Source organism: Apis mellifera, linkage group LG4 (genome assembly GCF_003254395.2).
Source record: "Apis mellifera strain DH4 linkage group LG4, Amel_HAv3.1, whole genome shotgun sequence".
NCBI classification, from domain to species: domain Eukaryota; kingdom Metazoa; phylum Arthropoda; class Insecta; order Hymenoptera; family Apidae; genus Apis; species Apis mellifera.
Genome location: NC_037641.1, coordinates 9,303,975 through 9,322,228, shown reverse-complemented (window position 1 = coordinate 9,322,228; position 18,254 = coordinate 9,303,975). Strand labels below are relative to the sequence as shown.

Below are 18,254 nucleotides of genomic sequence, written 5' to 3'. Positions count from 1 at the left end.
GCAATATTGGAGTTATTAATTAAGGTTGTAATAACAGTTTATTTATTGTTATTTAATTTGTAATATAAATAATATTTTAAATTTTTACAATTTCAGAATATTTAATGTTTTAAAAATGGGATATAAAAATATCTCGACTTATTGAACCGAATAATCATTTATTAAATTATACACATTATTTATAGTCTTAGTTTTCTCTGATTTTCTTTTTATAAAAATTCTTCACAATTGTTACTTATTAAATGAAGTTATTGTAGATAATACAAACAGCTGGCTCACTATGGTTTCTAGATAATAGGAGAACATCCATAATACCTAGTATTTTTCTATTTTCTAGTTAAGTTATCACATGCAAATGAATAATATTGATATAGGATGAATTGTCTTTAAAAGATTATTTTTATAATTTTATTATTCATTATTTTTCATATCATTAAACATAAAACATGTTATTTTTTTATACAAGGCATGTTTTAAATATTGAATAAAAAATAAAATATTTTCTATAAAAACTTTATTAACTAAATATAATATTTTAAATTAATATATTTTTATAACTTTGAAATCAAAATTATTTTTAATCCTTTTTTTATTCTCTTTTTAAATTTTATTAAAAATGTACTTACCTATTCCATTGAAATCGTTTTTATCATCATATCTTCCCGCTTGCGAAAGTATTTATTATGCACCGGTTGATCGACCAACACATCTTTTCTACTTTCCCAATCCTAAAATTTACCAGTCTCCGGTTATGTCTGATGCACCATTATTTTCTTGATTACGGTAGGTTAGTTGCATCGGATACGTCACATTTTTCGTCAAAACACGTCACGAAATTTGCAATTATGTATATCAGTTTAACAAGTTGCATACTGTGTTGCGTATGTTGCCAATGGCGTCACTCACGCGCTTTTATTATCATCACAGTCGATAACAGTATACTCTTAGCATTCTCTGTTCGTACGTGTAACGTATAATACATATACTTAGATCTTTCTCCATAGTTGCTGAAATCTCTCTCATCTAGTGATATGAATTTATATTTTATTTTATTTCTATTTTAAAACAAGAATACATAGAAATGAAAATTTTGTAATTATTTAAAAAGGAATGAAAACGTGATAATGAAGATAGGAATAAATTATTTTTATTGATATTCTATCCGTAGAATTTATTCATAAAGTAGAATTTATTTATAGTTTTTCACGCATGAATACGGGTTAATAATATTTTTGTATAAAATATTTCCAATTATTTTTCTAAAATAAACAAAATGTCAAATTTATAATTAACGGTATTAAAAATAACAGAAATTATTCATTTTATTACATCATTAATTTAAACCGTGATGATAAATTTTTATCTTTCATCTTATCTGATGCATATCGTGTACGGATAAACTTGAGCAGTAAAATCGGAACCAAGGATATTTTTGTAACAGTGTAACAGGAACGATAAGAAGTTAGTCTCGAATCTGTTGTCATAAACATGATATAATTATCATTTATTTTTAATCGTGGAATGGTACTCAAAACTCATTACGTAAATTGAAGATGAAAGATAAATTTATATATAGCTTGAACAATAAACAAAAATATTACTGTTAAAATAAATGAATATTAATATATACGCACTTAGTTCGTATTTAATTTTTAATAAAATTTAAAGAGTAAATAATTTTCTATAAACTTAATATTTTTTTTTTTTTTTAGTAAAAAAATCGTACATTGAATGAAATATACGAATAAAAGTAACACATTTTATGTATATGTATTTATTTACAAGATAATTATAAACATCGAAATATTGAGATAACAATCGTAATATAAAATTGGTCATCGAATCGATGTGCTATTTTTTCTTCGGACGGCAATAAACAACATTAACAAAATGCTTTTTAAAATAATGAATTATACGAATGACATTTGTTTCTTTGATCAACGATTTCATAAGAAAGTTATTCATTCTTATTTTCTAACAAATCCTAAAACGTGACATCCCTATAACAATTTCTGAAATTCTACTTTATAATTAACCCTGCAATTTGTGCGTAATTTAATTCTTCTTTTTTAATTTAACCTGTCTGTGTTTCTTCTTTTAAAAACGTAACATTTAAAAATTCATGGATCGAGGATATCGTTCAGCACATTCGCATTTTCAACTCATTAACTCATCGTTATACCCATATAAAACATAAAAAAGATATTCAACAATATATAATGTCCTCTGTAATTAAAAGAATGGAACAACGGAGATTCCTCGACAAAACAAAACGATTCCAATATCATTACGCTACCTTAGGACGGAGGTGTGGTACTGTCTGAACGTAATTGAGAGGGTGCCGCTTCGCTATACGCGATATCGAACACACTCTTCTTTTCCAATAATTGTTGGTGCCGCCTGTTTCCAGCCTGTAACGACACCGCTATCCCGGAATCGAATTCTTCATCCGTACGTCCGCGTTCCATCGTTGGCGGAATTTCGAAATGTTCTGGCGACAATTGGGGCGAGGGATGGGGGGGAGGAGGGGGGTGGAGGTAGAACGGCGCGGGCGCTTTCTCGTATTTATATTCGGAATGTTGCGTCAAATGATGCTTGGGATCGTGGGGCGGAGTCGTGGCGAATATCTGTACCGGTGGATCTTCGTTCCTCCCCCCTTCGGCTCTCCTTAATTTTCTACCTTGGCGAACAATGGCCTTCAATTGTTCGGATTCAACGTTTACCAAAGGTTTAACTTTGCGTCTCGTCCGCGGTGTCGTGTCAGCGGTTTTCGATTGACTCGGCTGCTTTTTATCTTCCTTCTCGGCTCTCTGCCCTCTCATGCTTCTTCGTAACCATCGTGGAAGCTGCTCCTCGTCATCCGTCGCCATTAACTCGGCCCTCCTCTTCTCCATTTCCTCTCGGTTCTTTTTGTACCACGCCATATATTTCGGCTGCGCTCTACTCGTATCGATCTCCCCGCTTCTCGACGGGGTCGGATATTTCTCGCCAACGCTCGATGACGATTTCTTATCCTTCTCGATCCTCAATCTCGATGCAAATTGCCTTTGCTTTTCTGATTCTTCCTCCCTTCTCCTCCCCTGTTTCGTTTTATCACCATCTTTTTGCCTCGATCGATCTTCCGAGGGCTTCCCCCGCGCGCGATACCCACCGCGATGATCCGCTGCATCCTGAGAATGCGTCGTCTTCTCTTCGCCCGGAGATTCCTCGGGACAAGTTTTTTTCTTCCTTTGCGGGGGTACTCTTTTCCTGTCTTGTTCCTTCGCCTTCTTGTCGCCAACTTTGAAAGTATCAGTTTTTGCAAGTTTGGAGCCCGACGATGATGACGCTTCGTCTTCTCTATTAATTTTTCCATCCTTTCCACGTTTCGTTTCAGATTTTGCGTCTTTCGTATGTTTCGTCGAAGATTCTATTTCCGTATCGCTCGTCGTTCTTAATCTTTCTCCTCCGCTAAAACACGGTTGTACATTTATAAATTCTTCTCTCGATCCAGTTTCTTCGCCTTCCACCGCCTCGTCGGTTGATCTCGTCGAAGGAGCTCGTTCCATACCCGCGTCTTCAACTTTTTCAAGCATCCTTTCATCTTTCGGCGAGTCCACGTTTCCATTTCCTATCACCTCGACAGCTAATATCGCTTGTTCCTCGTCCCCAACACTTGCCGTTTCAGCCACTTCCTCCGTTTGGCTACTCTCACTCTCGGGAACCTGTCGAGCACGATTTCGCGGGGTTTGATACGGTCTGGTGGTTAACGTTGTCTTCCTGGAAATATCGCTCGATGAATCACTGTCCTCGGAATCATCCATCGTATCTATTATGCTCGTAAAAAGTGGAAGGCTTACGTATTCTTCCTCAACAGGTATCCTCCCCTCCTCCTCTACACGTCCCTTCAAAGTTTTATCCATTTCCTCTTTAGTTCGATCTTCTCGCTTATCCGATTCGTCCCTGTAAACAATCGTGTGCACATCAGATTCCGCGCTCTCCCGCGATTGTCCCTCGGGAAACGTTGCTCTTTCCCTCTGAATCCCGCCTCCCGCGATGAAACTTTCTCCCTCGACAAATTGTTCCATTTCTTGTAATTCAATCTGTTTGCTTTCTGCTGACTTCAATTGCTTTTCAAATTCCAATGTTTTCGCGGAATCTGTTGAAGTTTCGGATATAATGGAGTCAGAGACTAACTTTTCCTTTGTAGTCGTCTCGCACGTCTGTGAACAACTTCGAGGCGATTCGATCTCTTGGAAACTGGCGCTCGCTTCGCTTGACGTTGGTACGAGCGACAACTCCTCCTCGCCAATTCGTACATTCGGCTCGACATCCATCCTTTCGTTATCTGGGATCGCTTCTTTCGACTCCTCGCTTATTTCGATTGTTTTCTTGGATAATATTTCGTCGACGATATCCTTGCTATCCTTCATTTTTTCGTCCGCTGGTTGCATCAACGACGCCGAATCGTGTTTTAAAGGTTTATCGATTTCTACTTCTTCCAAGAGAGGTTTTTCCAATATTAATTTTATCGTTTCTTCTTCGTCCTCTTTCTCCTTCGGAGATTTGTCTATCCCCAAACTTTCGTCGGATTCTGTTTTCTTCGAGTCTGACACGACATCAATTTGCATGCTTTTGTCTGTTTCCTCTGGACTGATAGCTACTTTCTCATCTGTGGTATCGAGAGATTTATCTTTCATAATATTCTTATCGTCCATTTGCTCTTCCATTAATTTTATCGAATCATTATCCACTCGAGAAGCGGGTGATTCGCTGGTAATCGAACTTTCTTCTTGATGTTTCTCCTTGTCATCGTCAGGAGGTAACACTTCTTTCTGGATAATTTTATCATCTGAATGAAATTCAGTGATTGCAACCTCTTCTACACTTGTCTTTCTTGATCTTTTCCCGTTCGTCAATTTATCGACTAACGAATGGACAGCTTTAAACATTTCTGAGAAAACATTATCCTTTTTACTGGCGTGATCCTCGATTGATTCTGTGTCCGTTGATGTTTCTTGTTTTACATTAATGTCAATTGAAGGGACGATAGGAACTTCCATTGAAATTTCCTCAGTGGTTGAAATTTTTGACAAATCTTCTTTTTCTTTAATCTCATCATCTTTATCAACGTGAGATATTTTTCCATCTTCTTTTTCAATGTGATGTATTTGGATATCATCCTGTTTTTCAGCAATAGGTATTTCTTCAATTTCTAATGTTGCTGGAACAATTTCTTTGTCACTAATTTGATGATCATCCATGATTTCTTTCGTTTCTAAAATTTCTTTTTCGATAATTTTGTGATCATCTGTTATTTGTATTTCTTTAATTGTTTCTTTAAATGATCGTCCATCAGTTTCTTCTGTAATCACTTTTTCTTTTTTATCAGAATCTTCTTTCTTGTCTTTATCATCGGAAATACTTTCCTTTTCAATTTCATCAGTTTTTGGAATTTCTTTCTTTTCTTCAATAGGTATTTCTTCTTCTTTGTCAGTAAAAATGTCTTCTTTATCACTAATTTTTTCATCATCACTTTTAATTAGTTCTGTCACAATTTCTACTACAGGAAGAATTTCTTTTATTTCAGGAGAAATACTTTTTTTCTTTTCAATTTCTTCTTCAGTATCCGAAACCTTCTTTGTACTGATTTCGTGATCATCTGTAGCAATTTTTTTAGCAAATGTCTTTTCATCAAAATCTTTTTTTTTATCTAAGAAAATACTTTCCTCCCTACTAATTCTATCATTATCAATTTCTGTTGAATCTTGTTCTTTATCAGATATCTCTTCTTTGGTAGTAAAGTCAGTTTTTATCAGAGATTTATCATCGTCGAATCTTTCTCCAACTATTGTATAATCCTCTTTTACTTTTTCTTCCATTTTATGATCTACAGTTACTTCCTCAGTTATCTTAAAATCTTCAGTTGCTTTTTCAGCAATTTCGTAATCCTCTGAAATTTCTTTAACTACTTGATCTTTAGATATTTCTTCAATACGACTCACAGTTGCTTTTTCAATAATGCTGTCATCCTCCATTGTATCATCTTTAATTTTTTGATCTTTTGGTATTTCTTCAATAATTTTTACAATTGCTTCTTCAGGAATTTTATGTTTTTCTATTGATTCTTTATCGATTATTTCATCTTTAGTTCCTTCTCCAATTATTTTGCGATCCATACTCGCTTCTTCGACGATTTTATAATCCTCTTCTTGATCTTTAATTTTTTCCATAGTTAACGCGCGATCCAAAGTTGCTTGTTTTTCATCAATTTTTGAATCCTCGCTTTCTTCTTCAGTAATTTTATGATCTATACTTGTTTCTCCTTCGAATTTACGATCCTTCATTTCTTCCTTATCAATTTTTTGATCTTTTGCCGTTTCTTCAGTTACTTCATAATCCACGATTGTTTCTGCATCAATTTTTTGATCTTTAATCATTTCTTCAGTATCAATTTTTTTATCCTCACTTATTTCTTCAGCAATTTTATAATCCTTCGTCGTTTCTCCGTAATCCTCTTCTGTACTTTTTACAATAACTTTTTGTTCGTCGCTAATTTTCTTGTCCTCGCTACTTTCTATGATTCGATTATCAAGTTTAATTTTAATATCTTCTTTTTCTTTATCATCCGTTTCTCGATCATCTAAAAAAATATTTTCTTCTATTCGTTTATCAGTTTCTATTATTGATGTAGTTTCTTCTTTATGAGGAATCTCCACACTTAAGCTAATTTTCTCTTTATCATCACCATTGAATGCAATTTTTGTCGAATCTTCCTTTTCAGAAATGTGATCTGTGGTTGAAATATCGAGTTTTACTTTCTGTTTTTCTTCCTCTGATTTATCCTCTATATGTACATCTGTAGTATCGAATTTCATACTATCTTTTCCATTGCTTAAAACTTGAGATTTTATATCCTTTTCCATTTTTTGCATTGCGTCCATTTTACCATCGTGCTCTTTTTTCGTAGGCACGTGTACTTCTACCTGTATCCTTTTTTCTGCCTTCTGTTTTGCGCCATTTTTATCCTCAATATCGTGCACATATCTTGACAACACGTCCTCTTCTTCTTCTTCTTCTTCTGTTCTCTTGGATTCGTCGCGTTTCTTCTTCAAATCTTCCGACATTTTCTCTATTTCTTCTTTTAAATATTTATACGTGTCATTTAATTCTCTGTCTTCTTCTTGCTTCGGTTCTTCTATCCTAATATCAAGTTTAGTTTCAATTTGTTCTCTAAAACCATTCGATGGTTTATCCTTTCTCATGTAATCCTCCAATTTATCTCGAACCCGTTCAATTATTTCTTTCTCACTTTTACTTACTAATTCATCCACACGTTTAGTTTCTTTTATTCTACCCTCTTCGCTATATTTTATACTCTCATTCTCTGGTTTCATTGATCCATGGATCTTCGTAGGTTCTACTTTAGATGCCATTTTATCAACTTTCTGATCTCGTACGACAATTTTACCTAATTCTTCTTTTTTAGTTGGACCCATATCGATGAACTTGATATCTGTAATTAATTGTTCCTCGGTATGCAAATGAGCCGAACGATCATCTTTCCTCGAACTGATAACACGCTCTTCCTGTTCTTTCGTAGATTTGTCAAATAAATCTTGACTCTTGCGTATCCCATTTGATTCGAGCATACCAACTTTTCGTTCCTCCGTGCTCGCCGTATCTTTCTCCTCTTCCGTCGAAGTAGTTACTTTCTGTTCACTGGTATCTTCCCTTTCAACAAAGTCATCGCTAAATTTTTGAATTATCTTTTTCTCGACCCTCTCCCTTCCAAGCTGGAACAAACCGTTCGAGAAATCTCTCTCCGAGAAATCCGTACTGCTCTTTTTCTCAAAAGCGAACGCATCCCTTTCCTTTTCCTCCCTTCTCTCTTCTGTACTGGTACTCGTTTCCTCGATTACGTTTTGCTTACGAGACGCAACGCTTAATTTCGGCGCCTTCGCCGCCACCTTTCCAACCTTCTCAGATTTTAATTCACCTTTCGGAGTTCCTTTCGACAATCCGTCTTTCCGTTTCTCCGTTTCCTCGTCCTTCGACACTTCGGGCACTTGCTTTCTCGATTCTCGTCGATCCATCTGTTGTATCAATCGTTTCACTTTCCCGTGGTTACCGACAGATTGTTTCTGCTTCGTGGTCTCGTGCCGCGTTACTACACTCGGCTTCTTCGGTTTGTCAAACCCAAGCGAATCGTCGAGCTCCGAGCTGCCTGTACTCATGACTTGACTCTGCTGATACTTCAACTTTTGTTTCGTCTTGGCTATGGCCGAATCTTTTCTCTGCTTTCCTTTCTGCTCCACTTTTGACGCCGTTTCGTGCTTCTGCGAGGTCGAAGGGTCCATTTTTTTCAAACTCTTTTGATCCGAGTCCTTTCTCGTCTCCTTGGCGAGGGAGTCGGACTTTTCTTGGCAGGTGCTGTCACTGGCGGTGCTCTCCTGGAATTTCTTGTCCCCCAACTTGCTCAGTCTCTTCGTCAGCATCGTAAATTCTTTCTCGAGAATCCTGAAACTTGGCTTTATCACGCCCTCCGACTTCTGCGCCTTCGACCTCGTTTCCCTTTTAGGACTTTTCTCCTTCGGGCCAACGTGCCTCTCCCGTTGAACTTTTATCTCAGGCGAGGACGATTCCGTGGCATTGTTCGCCCTCCTTCGATCATCCGTCATTTCTTCGCTACTCTTCTCTTTCCTCCTCTCCTCGGAGGATCCATTCTCCTTTTCGTTCAATATTTTGTAACTGATGCTCGTCTGCTCCGTCGATTTTCTGTAACTCCTCATCGTTTCGTCTTCCTCGCCCTTGCACGAGCTTCCATTCCCGTCCAAAGAATCCGAGATCTCTCGCAACACATCCGGTTCCAGAGAGATCTTCCTCCCCTCCTTCACCTCTCTCACTTTCTTCCTGAGAATGCTCAATCGTTTGTCGAAGCAAGGGCTGCCCTCCTCCTCGATCGGCGACTTCATCCACAGGGTTCTCGACCGTCTCCAATCCCCGTCCCCCCCATATTTCTTCCTAGATCTCAACCTCTTCCTGTATCTCGACTCCTCCGTGTCCGACTCGTCGTTGTCGCTTCTGCTCTTCACGTGCCGATCCGTCTGAGTGGCCGCCGTTCTATCCGTTTGAGTGGCTATAGCCACCTGGCCGGGCAGACTCTGCGTCTCCAAGTAGCTGGTAGAATCCATCACGCCCGCTCTTCGATTCTCTTTCTCCAACAATAACCGCGTCAACAAAACGTTTTGCCTCGCCAATTCCAAATCGTGGAACGGATACTGGGCGTTGTCCGATTGTTCCTTGGCAACGATCAACGTCGGCCTGTCGGCGATCGAGCCGGCCTCTTGTTTCTCTTGCCTCATCGTTTCTCTCATCGCACGAGGCTCCTTTCCCTTACGAGAATCGTAATCACGATCGTGATCAATCACGAGCCTCTGAACGTTGGGCCCGATCTCCTCCACGTGTTGCCTGTGCCCGAGCTCCAACCTTTCCGGTATCAAGATTATCTCCGGTTGTTGCTGGTTGCAAACATCTTTCGATCGTTGATGCGATTCCATGCTACGAGCTGCCTCGATGTCCTGCATCGACAACTCGTGCCTTGACTTCTGGTCCTCTATGAATCTTTGCAGAATTATATCCTTACCGTCTATGATTAAAGTTGGCGGACGGTGAGGATGTGGTGGTTGGTGAGACGCGTTGTCTTCTACTTGCCCTCGTGTTACGAGTCGAAGCACTTCGGCGTTTCCCTCGCGGAAAAAGTGTTGCTCTCTCACCGTCGTTTCTTCGTTCGTGTCGTGTTCCACGAATCTGGAATGTGTAATAATTATTAAGTTTTAAATTTCACAATGTTCTTCCCTTTTTTTATTAGATCGTCTTTGAAAAGAATGGAATTGTTGAATGGAATTTGATTGGGTCGATGAGAGACGAGAGACAAAGTGATCGTTTACCTTTGCCTGTAAGCCTGATGTTGCAGGTCCGAACCTCTGTCCATCTCGTGCCGTTGCAAAGATTCCAACTCGGCAGTGCGGTAACCACCCCTTCCCTTTTGATCTTCGATATCCTCCATGTACATTCTTTCTTGCTCGTTCATCCTGCTCCTCCTCGAATGGTCGTAAGAACGTCTCCCTATTCCGTCTCTCAATCTTTGAGCCTCGAGGCTGGTGTGAATATCGTTCGGTTGGCCGGAAATGTAGGCAACATCCCCGGGAAGGGAACAATTTTTCACGTTCCTTTTGTTGAATTGCCAATTTCTTCTCGTCGGATCCGCGCTCCACGCTTGTTTCCTTCCATTCCACGATACTGAAATACGAATTCACTTTAATAAAAATTAATTAAAATTATTAAAATTAAAATTACGAAGGAAATTGTAGATTGAAATACGGTTTATACCTTCGACGGGTACTGCCGGTTGTCGATGAAGATGCCTCTTCGGCCTTCCGTCCGCTCTTACGACCAACGTTTCTGAAGAATGTACTCGCCTTTTTCTGGGCGCCATGTAAAACGGACATCCGGGACATATGCAGCAAGCAATCAATATGGCGACGGCCAAGAGCATTAGTAGACCCAGTATTATCAGAAGCCAGAATAACAATTTGTTTTCTGCTTTGTATACGGTCTGAAAAAAAATACTACCTTTTTAAAATTTAACTTTTAACTTAAACTTATCGTATGAAAGTTTAATTACCGTATATAATTAATTCAGCTTTAATCTTTATTAATTTTTATTATATATTTAATTATATTTTTTAATATATAATTAATCTCAATTTTTATATTATATATAATATATTACCACGTACCACTTCTTCGTTTTGAGCGGTGATAATCGTGTTATTGATAACAGTTGTTTGGCCATCGTTAGCAGTGGTATGTTTAGGCGTTCCATCGAGTGGAACTTTTGTATTGTCGATATTCGTTGCATTCATAATCGCATCGGTTCCACCGATAATTCCGACCCCGTTCGCAGCCAAAGTTTCTCGAATCTTCTCCACATCTACCAATGATGTGCCTGGCTCCGTTTGTTCAACTCGAGCTATGACGATACTCCTGAGGAACAAGAATATCTTCAAGTTCTATTTGAAGTTGATTGAAGCTACTTGAATTAAGTAAGAAAAGTAAACGTTATTATGATTATCTTCACTTTTTCCCTCCTCCTCCTCCTCCAAAAATCCCCGTATGATTCTGTTGGATATAAGGGCGAGTTTCTAAAACGGTGACTCGGCCACCTGTGATAGCAGCTAAAGTCTCGGCAGTTTTCGTTGAATCTGGTTGTTCTCCCGGCACCACGAACATCATTATCCGCGCCTCCATGGCGACACCACTCAATATTCGAATTTTCGTTTCGCTCGAAAGATGGGGTACACCTTCAATCAGTGGCCAATTAATTAAGTTTTTCCTCCTACTTCTCGTATATTTGACGAGGGGAAAGGATTTGTTCAAAATCTACCTAAATCGTATGCCCTGGCAGTAAGAATGTACAATGGGTCATCGTTGGCCCGTTTTCGTCGCTTCTTTATCACCTCCATCACCATTTCCTTAGTTAAATTTAAGTTCATCCCGTTACGATTATTCATCGATAATTCGTTCCTGTACGGGTGATCGATTTCTCCTCGATTTTTCACAAATTTCGTCCCCGCTTTCTTCGAAAATCTGTCGTAAGCGCTCTGCTTCTTCCGCCTGATTTTCGTAATTGGCGACAAAAGTGTCAATTCACCGCTCGTTTCGTTCAAATAGAACTTGTTCTCGTAATTTCCGTGGATTATCTCGTATCTGACCACGTTATTGGGCGGCTCTGAGTCAGCGTCGATAGCCTGTCGACATTTGTCGTTCAATTGAAAAAGAGAGAAAAAAAAATATCTCGAATAAAATCGTATAAAAATTATACCTTTATAAAAGCTGGCAATGTAAAGTTGGTGAGATCAGAGTTCAACGCGAACTCGTAAACGTCCTTCTCGAATATCGGTGGATTGTCATTGACGTCTAATAAATTAACTATTAAAGGAACGACACCTCTGTTTCCATCCCCATTCTCGTCTCGTGCTTCCACGGTTAACACGAATCTTGCTCTTACTTCTCGATCCAAAGAGGAACCCATGCTGACGGTTATCAATCCCGTGTCTGGCTCCATGGTGAAAGCTTCGCCACCCTCCCCTCTTATATCGGTGTATCGTACACTTCCGTAGATACCTGTGTCTTTGTCGGTTGCGTGCACCTGGTGAGAAGGAAGAAAAGGATAGATTATCGCCCGCACAAATGTGATGTGTCGCGAGAAAATTTCACACCTGTGTCACGCGCGAACCTTCGGTCACGTTCTCGGACAACGTCACTTCGTACGATTCTTGGTCGAATATCGGTGAATTATCGTTCACGTCTCTTAGAGATATGGTAACTGGCACCAGTGCCGACAGATTTGTCGCCGGACCAACTTCTTGAGCAACGATCTGAATGATCGAATGGAAAACGATGGAATGGATGATGGAAAACGATGGAATGGATGATGGAAAACGATGGAATGGATGATGGAAAACGATGGATGGATGATGGAAAACGTAGTCGGAAAAGTTTGTATCGATTAACGAATTTAATAATAGAATATATATATATCATATTAATTACCTTGAAAGATAAAGATTTGTACAATTCGTAATCAATTAGCGTGTTATCTCGTACGGTTATGACGAAATCCGCGCTACGCTCCGCTACTGTTGGATTTATTTCGAACGTATTATTGTTATTCTCCAATTTTAACGTGAACACTCCGGCTTTCCCGATGTCTTCATCCTTCACCCTGGTCGAATACTGTTCACCAAAGTTTATCACGGTCCCCGGTTCGGGATTCTCGTCTATCGTGGCGATGTAGCTACGAGAAAGAGCGAAGAAAAAAGAGTTGGTTTAATTTCGATAAAGATTCTTCAAATTTTATAGATATGAAGGGATTAAAAGAAATTTATATATATATGTACGTGAGTTATTTAGAAATAGTTGTTATATAATACTTGGAAATAATTCACGTTTCAGGTACCAACTTATCACTCTCGAAGTACGGTGGGCTGTTTCCTGGTTCCCCAAGAAGGAAACCGACATCGACAACTGTCGCTTGGGCTGGTGGCTCGTCCCTGTTCCTTCTTATCTCTTCAGCAACTACCGTAAGTACAACCGGAGCTCCGACGTGCGTGATTTGCGTGAGCTCCTCCAAAGGTCTAGCAAGAGTGATTTCACCTATCAATTAAATATAATTTAAATAATTAAACAACTAAATCTAAATAAAGTTTAAAATTCTTCGCGTAACAAACTTTCCAATTTAAAATATTATGATACTTTGAAAAAATTATTTATCCATAAAAATAATTACAATCAAATTTTCTACAAATTTTATTTACACGCGTGTTTAAAATTTCGTGTATAAAATGTAAAATTTTGTTTGCACGTCGATAGATCAATTACCAATTACGTGTTATAAATTATGAACAAAATGAATTTCGGTCAATGATCCTGTTCACTTATGCACGATAACGTGAAACACGCGTGTCCAGTGATAAAAAATTTTCCACAACGTGGTATCACGGAACGAAGTTTAGAAAAACATTAAATACGTGTATATTTTCATCATACATTATTCAAACTTTATTGAAACACCGACTGTTTAGTTAAAGCTTCGAATTTAAAAAATATTATTTAAAATATCGTCGGAATAAACGCGTCGTTCTCAACGCGACGATCGATCGAAGATACTTAAAAATTTCCTTATCTCGTCCAATTTATTCCGCCATTGTTGCGTAAAAAAAAAAAATTATAGCCGCTTGCCCTTTCTTTCTTCAAGGAGAGCACAATATCCCTTTATCTCCCATATTCTTTCCCTGCCCTGTCCTGTTCTTTTTCACTCCCTTTCCCTCTACACAACGCCCGTACACATGTACACGAAGAGGTCGCATGCTTCGTGTCACGAAATGATAAGCATCGTAGCCTGAAAAGCAGAGACTGACCCCCAACTACGATCGATACCGCGTTGTAGACCGCGTCAAGACTTTACTCTCCCTGACCACTTCCATCGAGTTCTTCGCCTCCCGCTCATTTTTGGTTTCGCGAAAAAGAAAAGAAGAGAAAAGAATCACCGTATCGCCGATCTCCAACATTAGATAAACACGTTCGTGCGAGGTGTTCATGTAATCATCTTGGAAAACGAGCGTATAAAGTTGCCCCGCCGTTTCACGGCCTTTTACAGTGTTTATCCTCCAACGATGAAAAACGCGTTCCTTTTTTTTTTTTTTGGAAAAAGAAAAAATCAAGATTTTTTTATCCTTTGAAACCAAAGACTCCAAGAATTTTGTCCATTTTCATTTTTATTTTACGATCAATCCTCGTAAAATGAATTTTAATTTTTCCCTCTTTAAAAATGGAAAGCCTCTTTTCCTTTTTTCGCAAAGAAAGCATTCTGATTCTTAATATCGGTCAATGGTTCTATATTGTTTCTCGTAATGGAATTTCTTTGGGTGTGCACGGTCTCATTTATTTTTCACCGGGATGTAATTGCATATGTAATCCTCCCTTTGCAGTATCGACTATATTTCCGGGCCTGGAATGAATCATTCCCTTACGCTTTAACGCTAGGAAGCGGGGAGGGGAGGGGGTTATCGAAGTGGTGGTAGATTAATTCGAGACCCTACTCATCACGGTGGATAATTCTTGGGGAAATCAGGTCATCCGAGGATTTATGTATGAGTGTACCCCGTGAATAATTCGTCTACCGATAGCACGGATGGTAAATGTAATTACACCCCTGTAAATCATTGTGATTTCTGCCCTCTTATTCGAGGTAATCAAATTTTCTCGAGCTCGAGCTTAAATAGGTTAAATTACGAATACCGATTTAAGAATTTAATAAAGGCGTTTCGCGTGCGTGATTTGAAATTTGAATACTTTTATTACTCGAGCATTATTTGTATTTCAGATAGTGATGACAAATAGGTTTTTTTTTTCTTGGAAAGATATCGAATTGGATTAAATTTTTGTTTTCCCTCTCTCTCTCTCTCTTTTGCGAATTAATATTAAAAGAAATTCTTGAAAAAGAAAAGACAGTTGTTTACGATCATAAGGTTGACAGTCGATTATCTTAGAAGATGAATCACTCGTGATAAAGATAATCGTTTTTATATTCCTCCATTTCATATTCGAATATTTCATGGATAGTTTTTAATGTTTTTCTTTAACGAAGGAAATTAAAAGGAAATTAGAATTGGCATGATTTTAAATGCGATTGTTCTCTCACCACTTGTCTCCGAGATGTTAAAAAACGGCGTGAAAGGATTGCCTTCGGACACGAGACCGTACACGATTTCACGTGGCACACCTTTATCTCCGTCTTCTGCATGCACTCGCACCACTATATCACCCTAAAATCAAACGTACTTTATTCTCCTTTACGACAATTTCGTATAAGATAACGTTTGATAATTTATTAACAACAATTCAAATATTCTGGTAGAAATTTAAATTTGCAAATTAAAAGACAAATTGCTGTACACGATACTTACAGGTTGTATGGAATTGTTAATCCTCGTGAGGGGAGGCGCCAAGGTAAAAATTGGAGGAACATCTTGCACGTCTTGAACTATCACAACCACGCTCAGGCCCGCGATATTTCTCGTATCTTTCCCCTGTTCCGTGTACGGATCCTAAATGAACGAAACACTTTTATTTTTCCTTTATTGACAAATAATTGCAATTACTCGCTTTGAATCGTTCTCGTACCGTGGCATACATGGTAAGGGTGTACATAGATTGCGTTTCAAAATCTAACTCTCCGGTTAATATGATTACTCCTCGTGTTTGGATCGGCGTTTGTCGTTGCCTTATGGTGAAAAGTTCTTTTGGTTGCTACAAAGATGTCGATAAATTATTTATTTTTGCCATTTACACATAAATATCTACGTAACTTACCCAGAGTTCGATGTAAACAGGTTTTCCGCTTCGAGAATTGGCTCTCACTAGAAGATAATCTAACTCTTTGCCCGGTTTGGTATCCTAAAGAGAGTTGAAAACCATCAATTTAATTTTTTTAAATATACAAAATTATTATTCCTTATCCTATTTGTATATTCTCTATTAATTACGAATAATCACGAATTTCTGAAACTTTTTTTCTCTTATTCCTACATTCTTATGAATATGAATAATTCGTTGAAAGAGATAAGGAAATTGTGACGCGCTAAAAAGGCTAAAATGGCATCGCCGTTTTCTGTCTCTGATAAATAATTACCTCGGGCACCATAATGAGGGAAGGTATGTGCGGGAATATTTTATCACGAGGGGTGGTCGAGTTCGTAACAGAAATAGTCGCTTGCATCGAGTTCGAGTCTCCCTTCGTGTCCCTAACCCTCACGGCAAAATCGTGAAGGCGTCCGGGAACTAACCGTTTCGTTAGAATCACATTTGCTTGACACACTTTGTTATACAACGTGCACGGCAGGTTGTCGATCCTTACAACAGGTGTGATGGTAGCTAAACAAATAAAAAAAATTACCATTACTCCGATCGATACTTCATTCTTTCTAATATTTACATTAAACGATATTATTATTCATATCGTTTATTTATATTCCTTCTATATACGTTCAATAGTCGAAAATTAAATTAATTATAATAAAGATGTATCGTTATCATCTTGTTCTCTTTTTTTTGTTTAGTTGTAATTCAAGTAACACTAAATTATAATATTCGTTATTTCGAAAACGAGTGGAAAATCCGCATCCTGGTCAATTCAAGTAATTCACACTAAATTATAATATTCGTTATTTCGAAAACGAGTGGAAAATCCGCATCCTGGTCAATTCAAGTAATTCATACTAAATTATAATATTCGTTATTACTAGTTATTTTGAAAACGAGTGAAAAATCCGCATCCTGGTCAATTCAAGTAATTCACATTAAATTATAATATTCGTTATTTCGAAAATGAGTGGAAAATCCGCATCCTGGTCAATTCAAGTAATTCACACTAAATTATAATATTCGTTATTTCGAAAACGAGTGGAAAATCCGCATCCTGGTCAATTCAAGTAATTCACACTAAATTATAATATTCGTTATTTCGAAAACGAGTGGAAAATCCGCATCCTGGTCAATTCAAATAATTCACGCTAAATTATATATTCGTTGTTACCGGTTATTTCGAAAACGAGTGGAAAATCCGCATCCTGGTCAGTGGCGCGAAGGCGAAAAATGACCGAATCTACTTCGGCATCCGCTGGAACTAGAACTAATCCCATGTCCGTGGAAGTATCAAAGCGTGGACGTGCACCTTTCGCCCACGCGAAAACGAATCCGAAATAAATCCATACTTTGCACCATTCTCCTGCGAAGGGCATTCTGTAAAAATCAGACAATTTTATCTTAAATAAATCGTAAAGTTTTTCTAATAATAAATCTAATAAATAAATCTTTAAAGTTAAAGTTATTCATACAGAAAATTTCGTTCGTTTTACCTTCTTGAGTTTACTTGTGATATTAAAAAAAATTTTAATATTATTTCAATATCGTTATCGCGAATAAGAAGTTTATTTTTCGATCAATTTGAGTTTACTACCACTTTCTCGCGTTAATGAAATGATCGATATCTCGTTAGTTTCCATCTCTTACTTCCCTTATTCCTTTTCTAAATATTGCAAAGAACCGAGTTCGAATTCCTTCCAACGGGCTGACAGTCACTCCATTTATCGGGTGAGCAATTATTTAAGGGAGAGTTGGTGGTCATCCTTCGGTTCCGCGTGATAGGGCGCGCACCCTTCCCCCTTTCAACAGTAGTAGTGTAATTCGTCGATAATAATCGGGTGGTAAATTTTCATTTGTAAATATTTGAGCAATTTGTACATTATTTTCAACGAATATTACGTATGTGTATTATTATAGTGTGAGTTTTAATATTTGAATTCGAAAATTTGATAGAACGGTTATTGTTTGGCGCCATCAATTTCCGATTATCAATAAGAAATTGATCGATCTCTCACTAAGAAATAATTCATGTAAAATATCAATGTCATGGCATAAGAGAGCTACTGAATATTTAAATTATATATAAAATATTCATCCGCAACGTTTTCTTTTCAACCTCTTAAATTATTCTTTCTCGATCGTTCGATTTACTTCTCAATTTATAAAAATATTTTTTATTTAATCGTAAAATTAAACACGTAAAGAAATGTATTGAAAGCACAATGAATCGTTCAGATTTTTTTTTCTTTTTAAATATATGATTTGTTGACAGGAGAATTCGAATA

At 37.6% G+C, this 18,254-nt stretch overlaps 2 protein-coding genes across 2 annotated transcripts in view; one reads left to right on the top strand and one right to left on the bottom strand.

Moving 5' to 3' along the window:
* Nucleotides 1-1,777: 1,777 nt before the first annotated feature.
* The window catches only part of LOC411023 (cadherin-23), a 43,025-nt gene continuing 26,548 nt past the window's right edge, over nt 1,778-18,254 (bottom strand). The window contains exons 24-39 of the mRNA XM_026440246.1: nt 17,141-17,346; nt 16,238-16,479; nt 15,919-16,002; nt 15,730-15,855; nt 15,513-15,653; nt 15,248-15,371; nt 13,008-13,200; nt 12,598-12,841; nt 12,264-12,422; nt 11,867-12,193; nt 11,429-11,792; nt 11,123-11,345; nt 10,782-11,028; nt 10,372-10,597; nt 9,930-10,281; nt 1,778-9,789 (exon numbers count right to left, since the gene is read on the bottom strand). Of these exons, the coding sequence (XP_026296031.1) occupies nt 2,298-9,789; nt 9,930-10,281; nt 10,372-10,597; nt 10,782-11,028; nt 11,123-11,345; nt 11,429-11,792; nt 11,867-12,193; nt 12,264-12,422; nt 12,598-12,841; nt 13,008-13,200; nt 15,248-15,371; nt 15,513-15,653; nt 15,730-15,855; nt 15,919-16,002; nt 16,238-16,479; nt 17,141-17,346 (10,750 nt within the window). The 3' untranslated portion in view covers nt 1,778-2,297. The remainder of the gene's footprint in view (nt 9,790-9,929; nt 10,282-10,371; nt 10,598-10,781; nt 11,029-11,122; nt 11,346-11,428; nt 11,793-11,866; nt 12,194-12,263; nt 12,423-12,597; nt 12,842-13,007; nt 13,201-15,247; nt 15,372-15,512; nt 15,654-15,729; nt 15,856-15,918; nt 16,003-16,237; nt 16,480-17,140; nt 17,347-18,254) is intronic.
* Nucleotides 13,109-18,254, top strand: part of LOC408803 (tensin-1) — a 247,322-nt gene continuing 242,176 nt past the window's right edge. The window contains exon 1 of the mRNA XM_026440250.1: nt 13,109-13,127. The gene's annotated coding sequence lies outside the window, so the exon portion shown is untranslated. The remainder of the gene's footprint in view (nt 13,128-18,254) is intronic.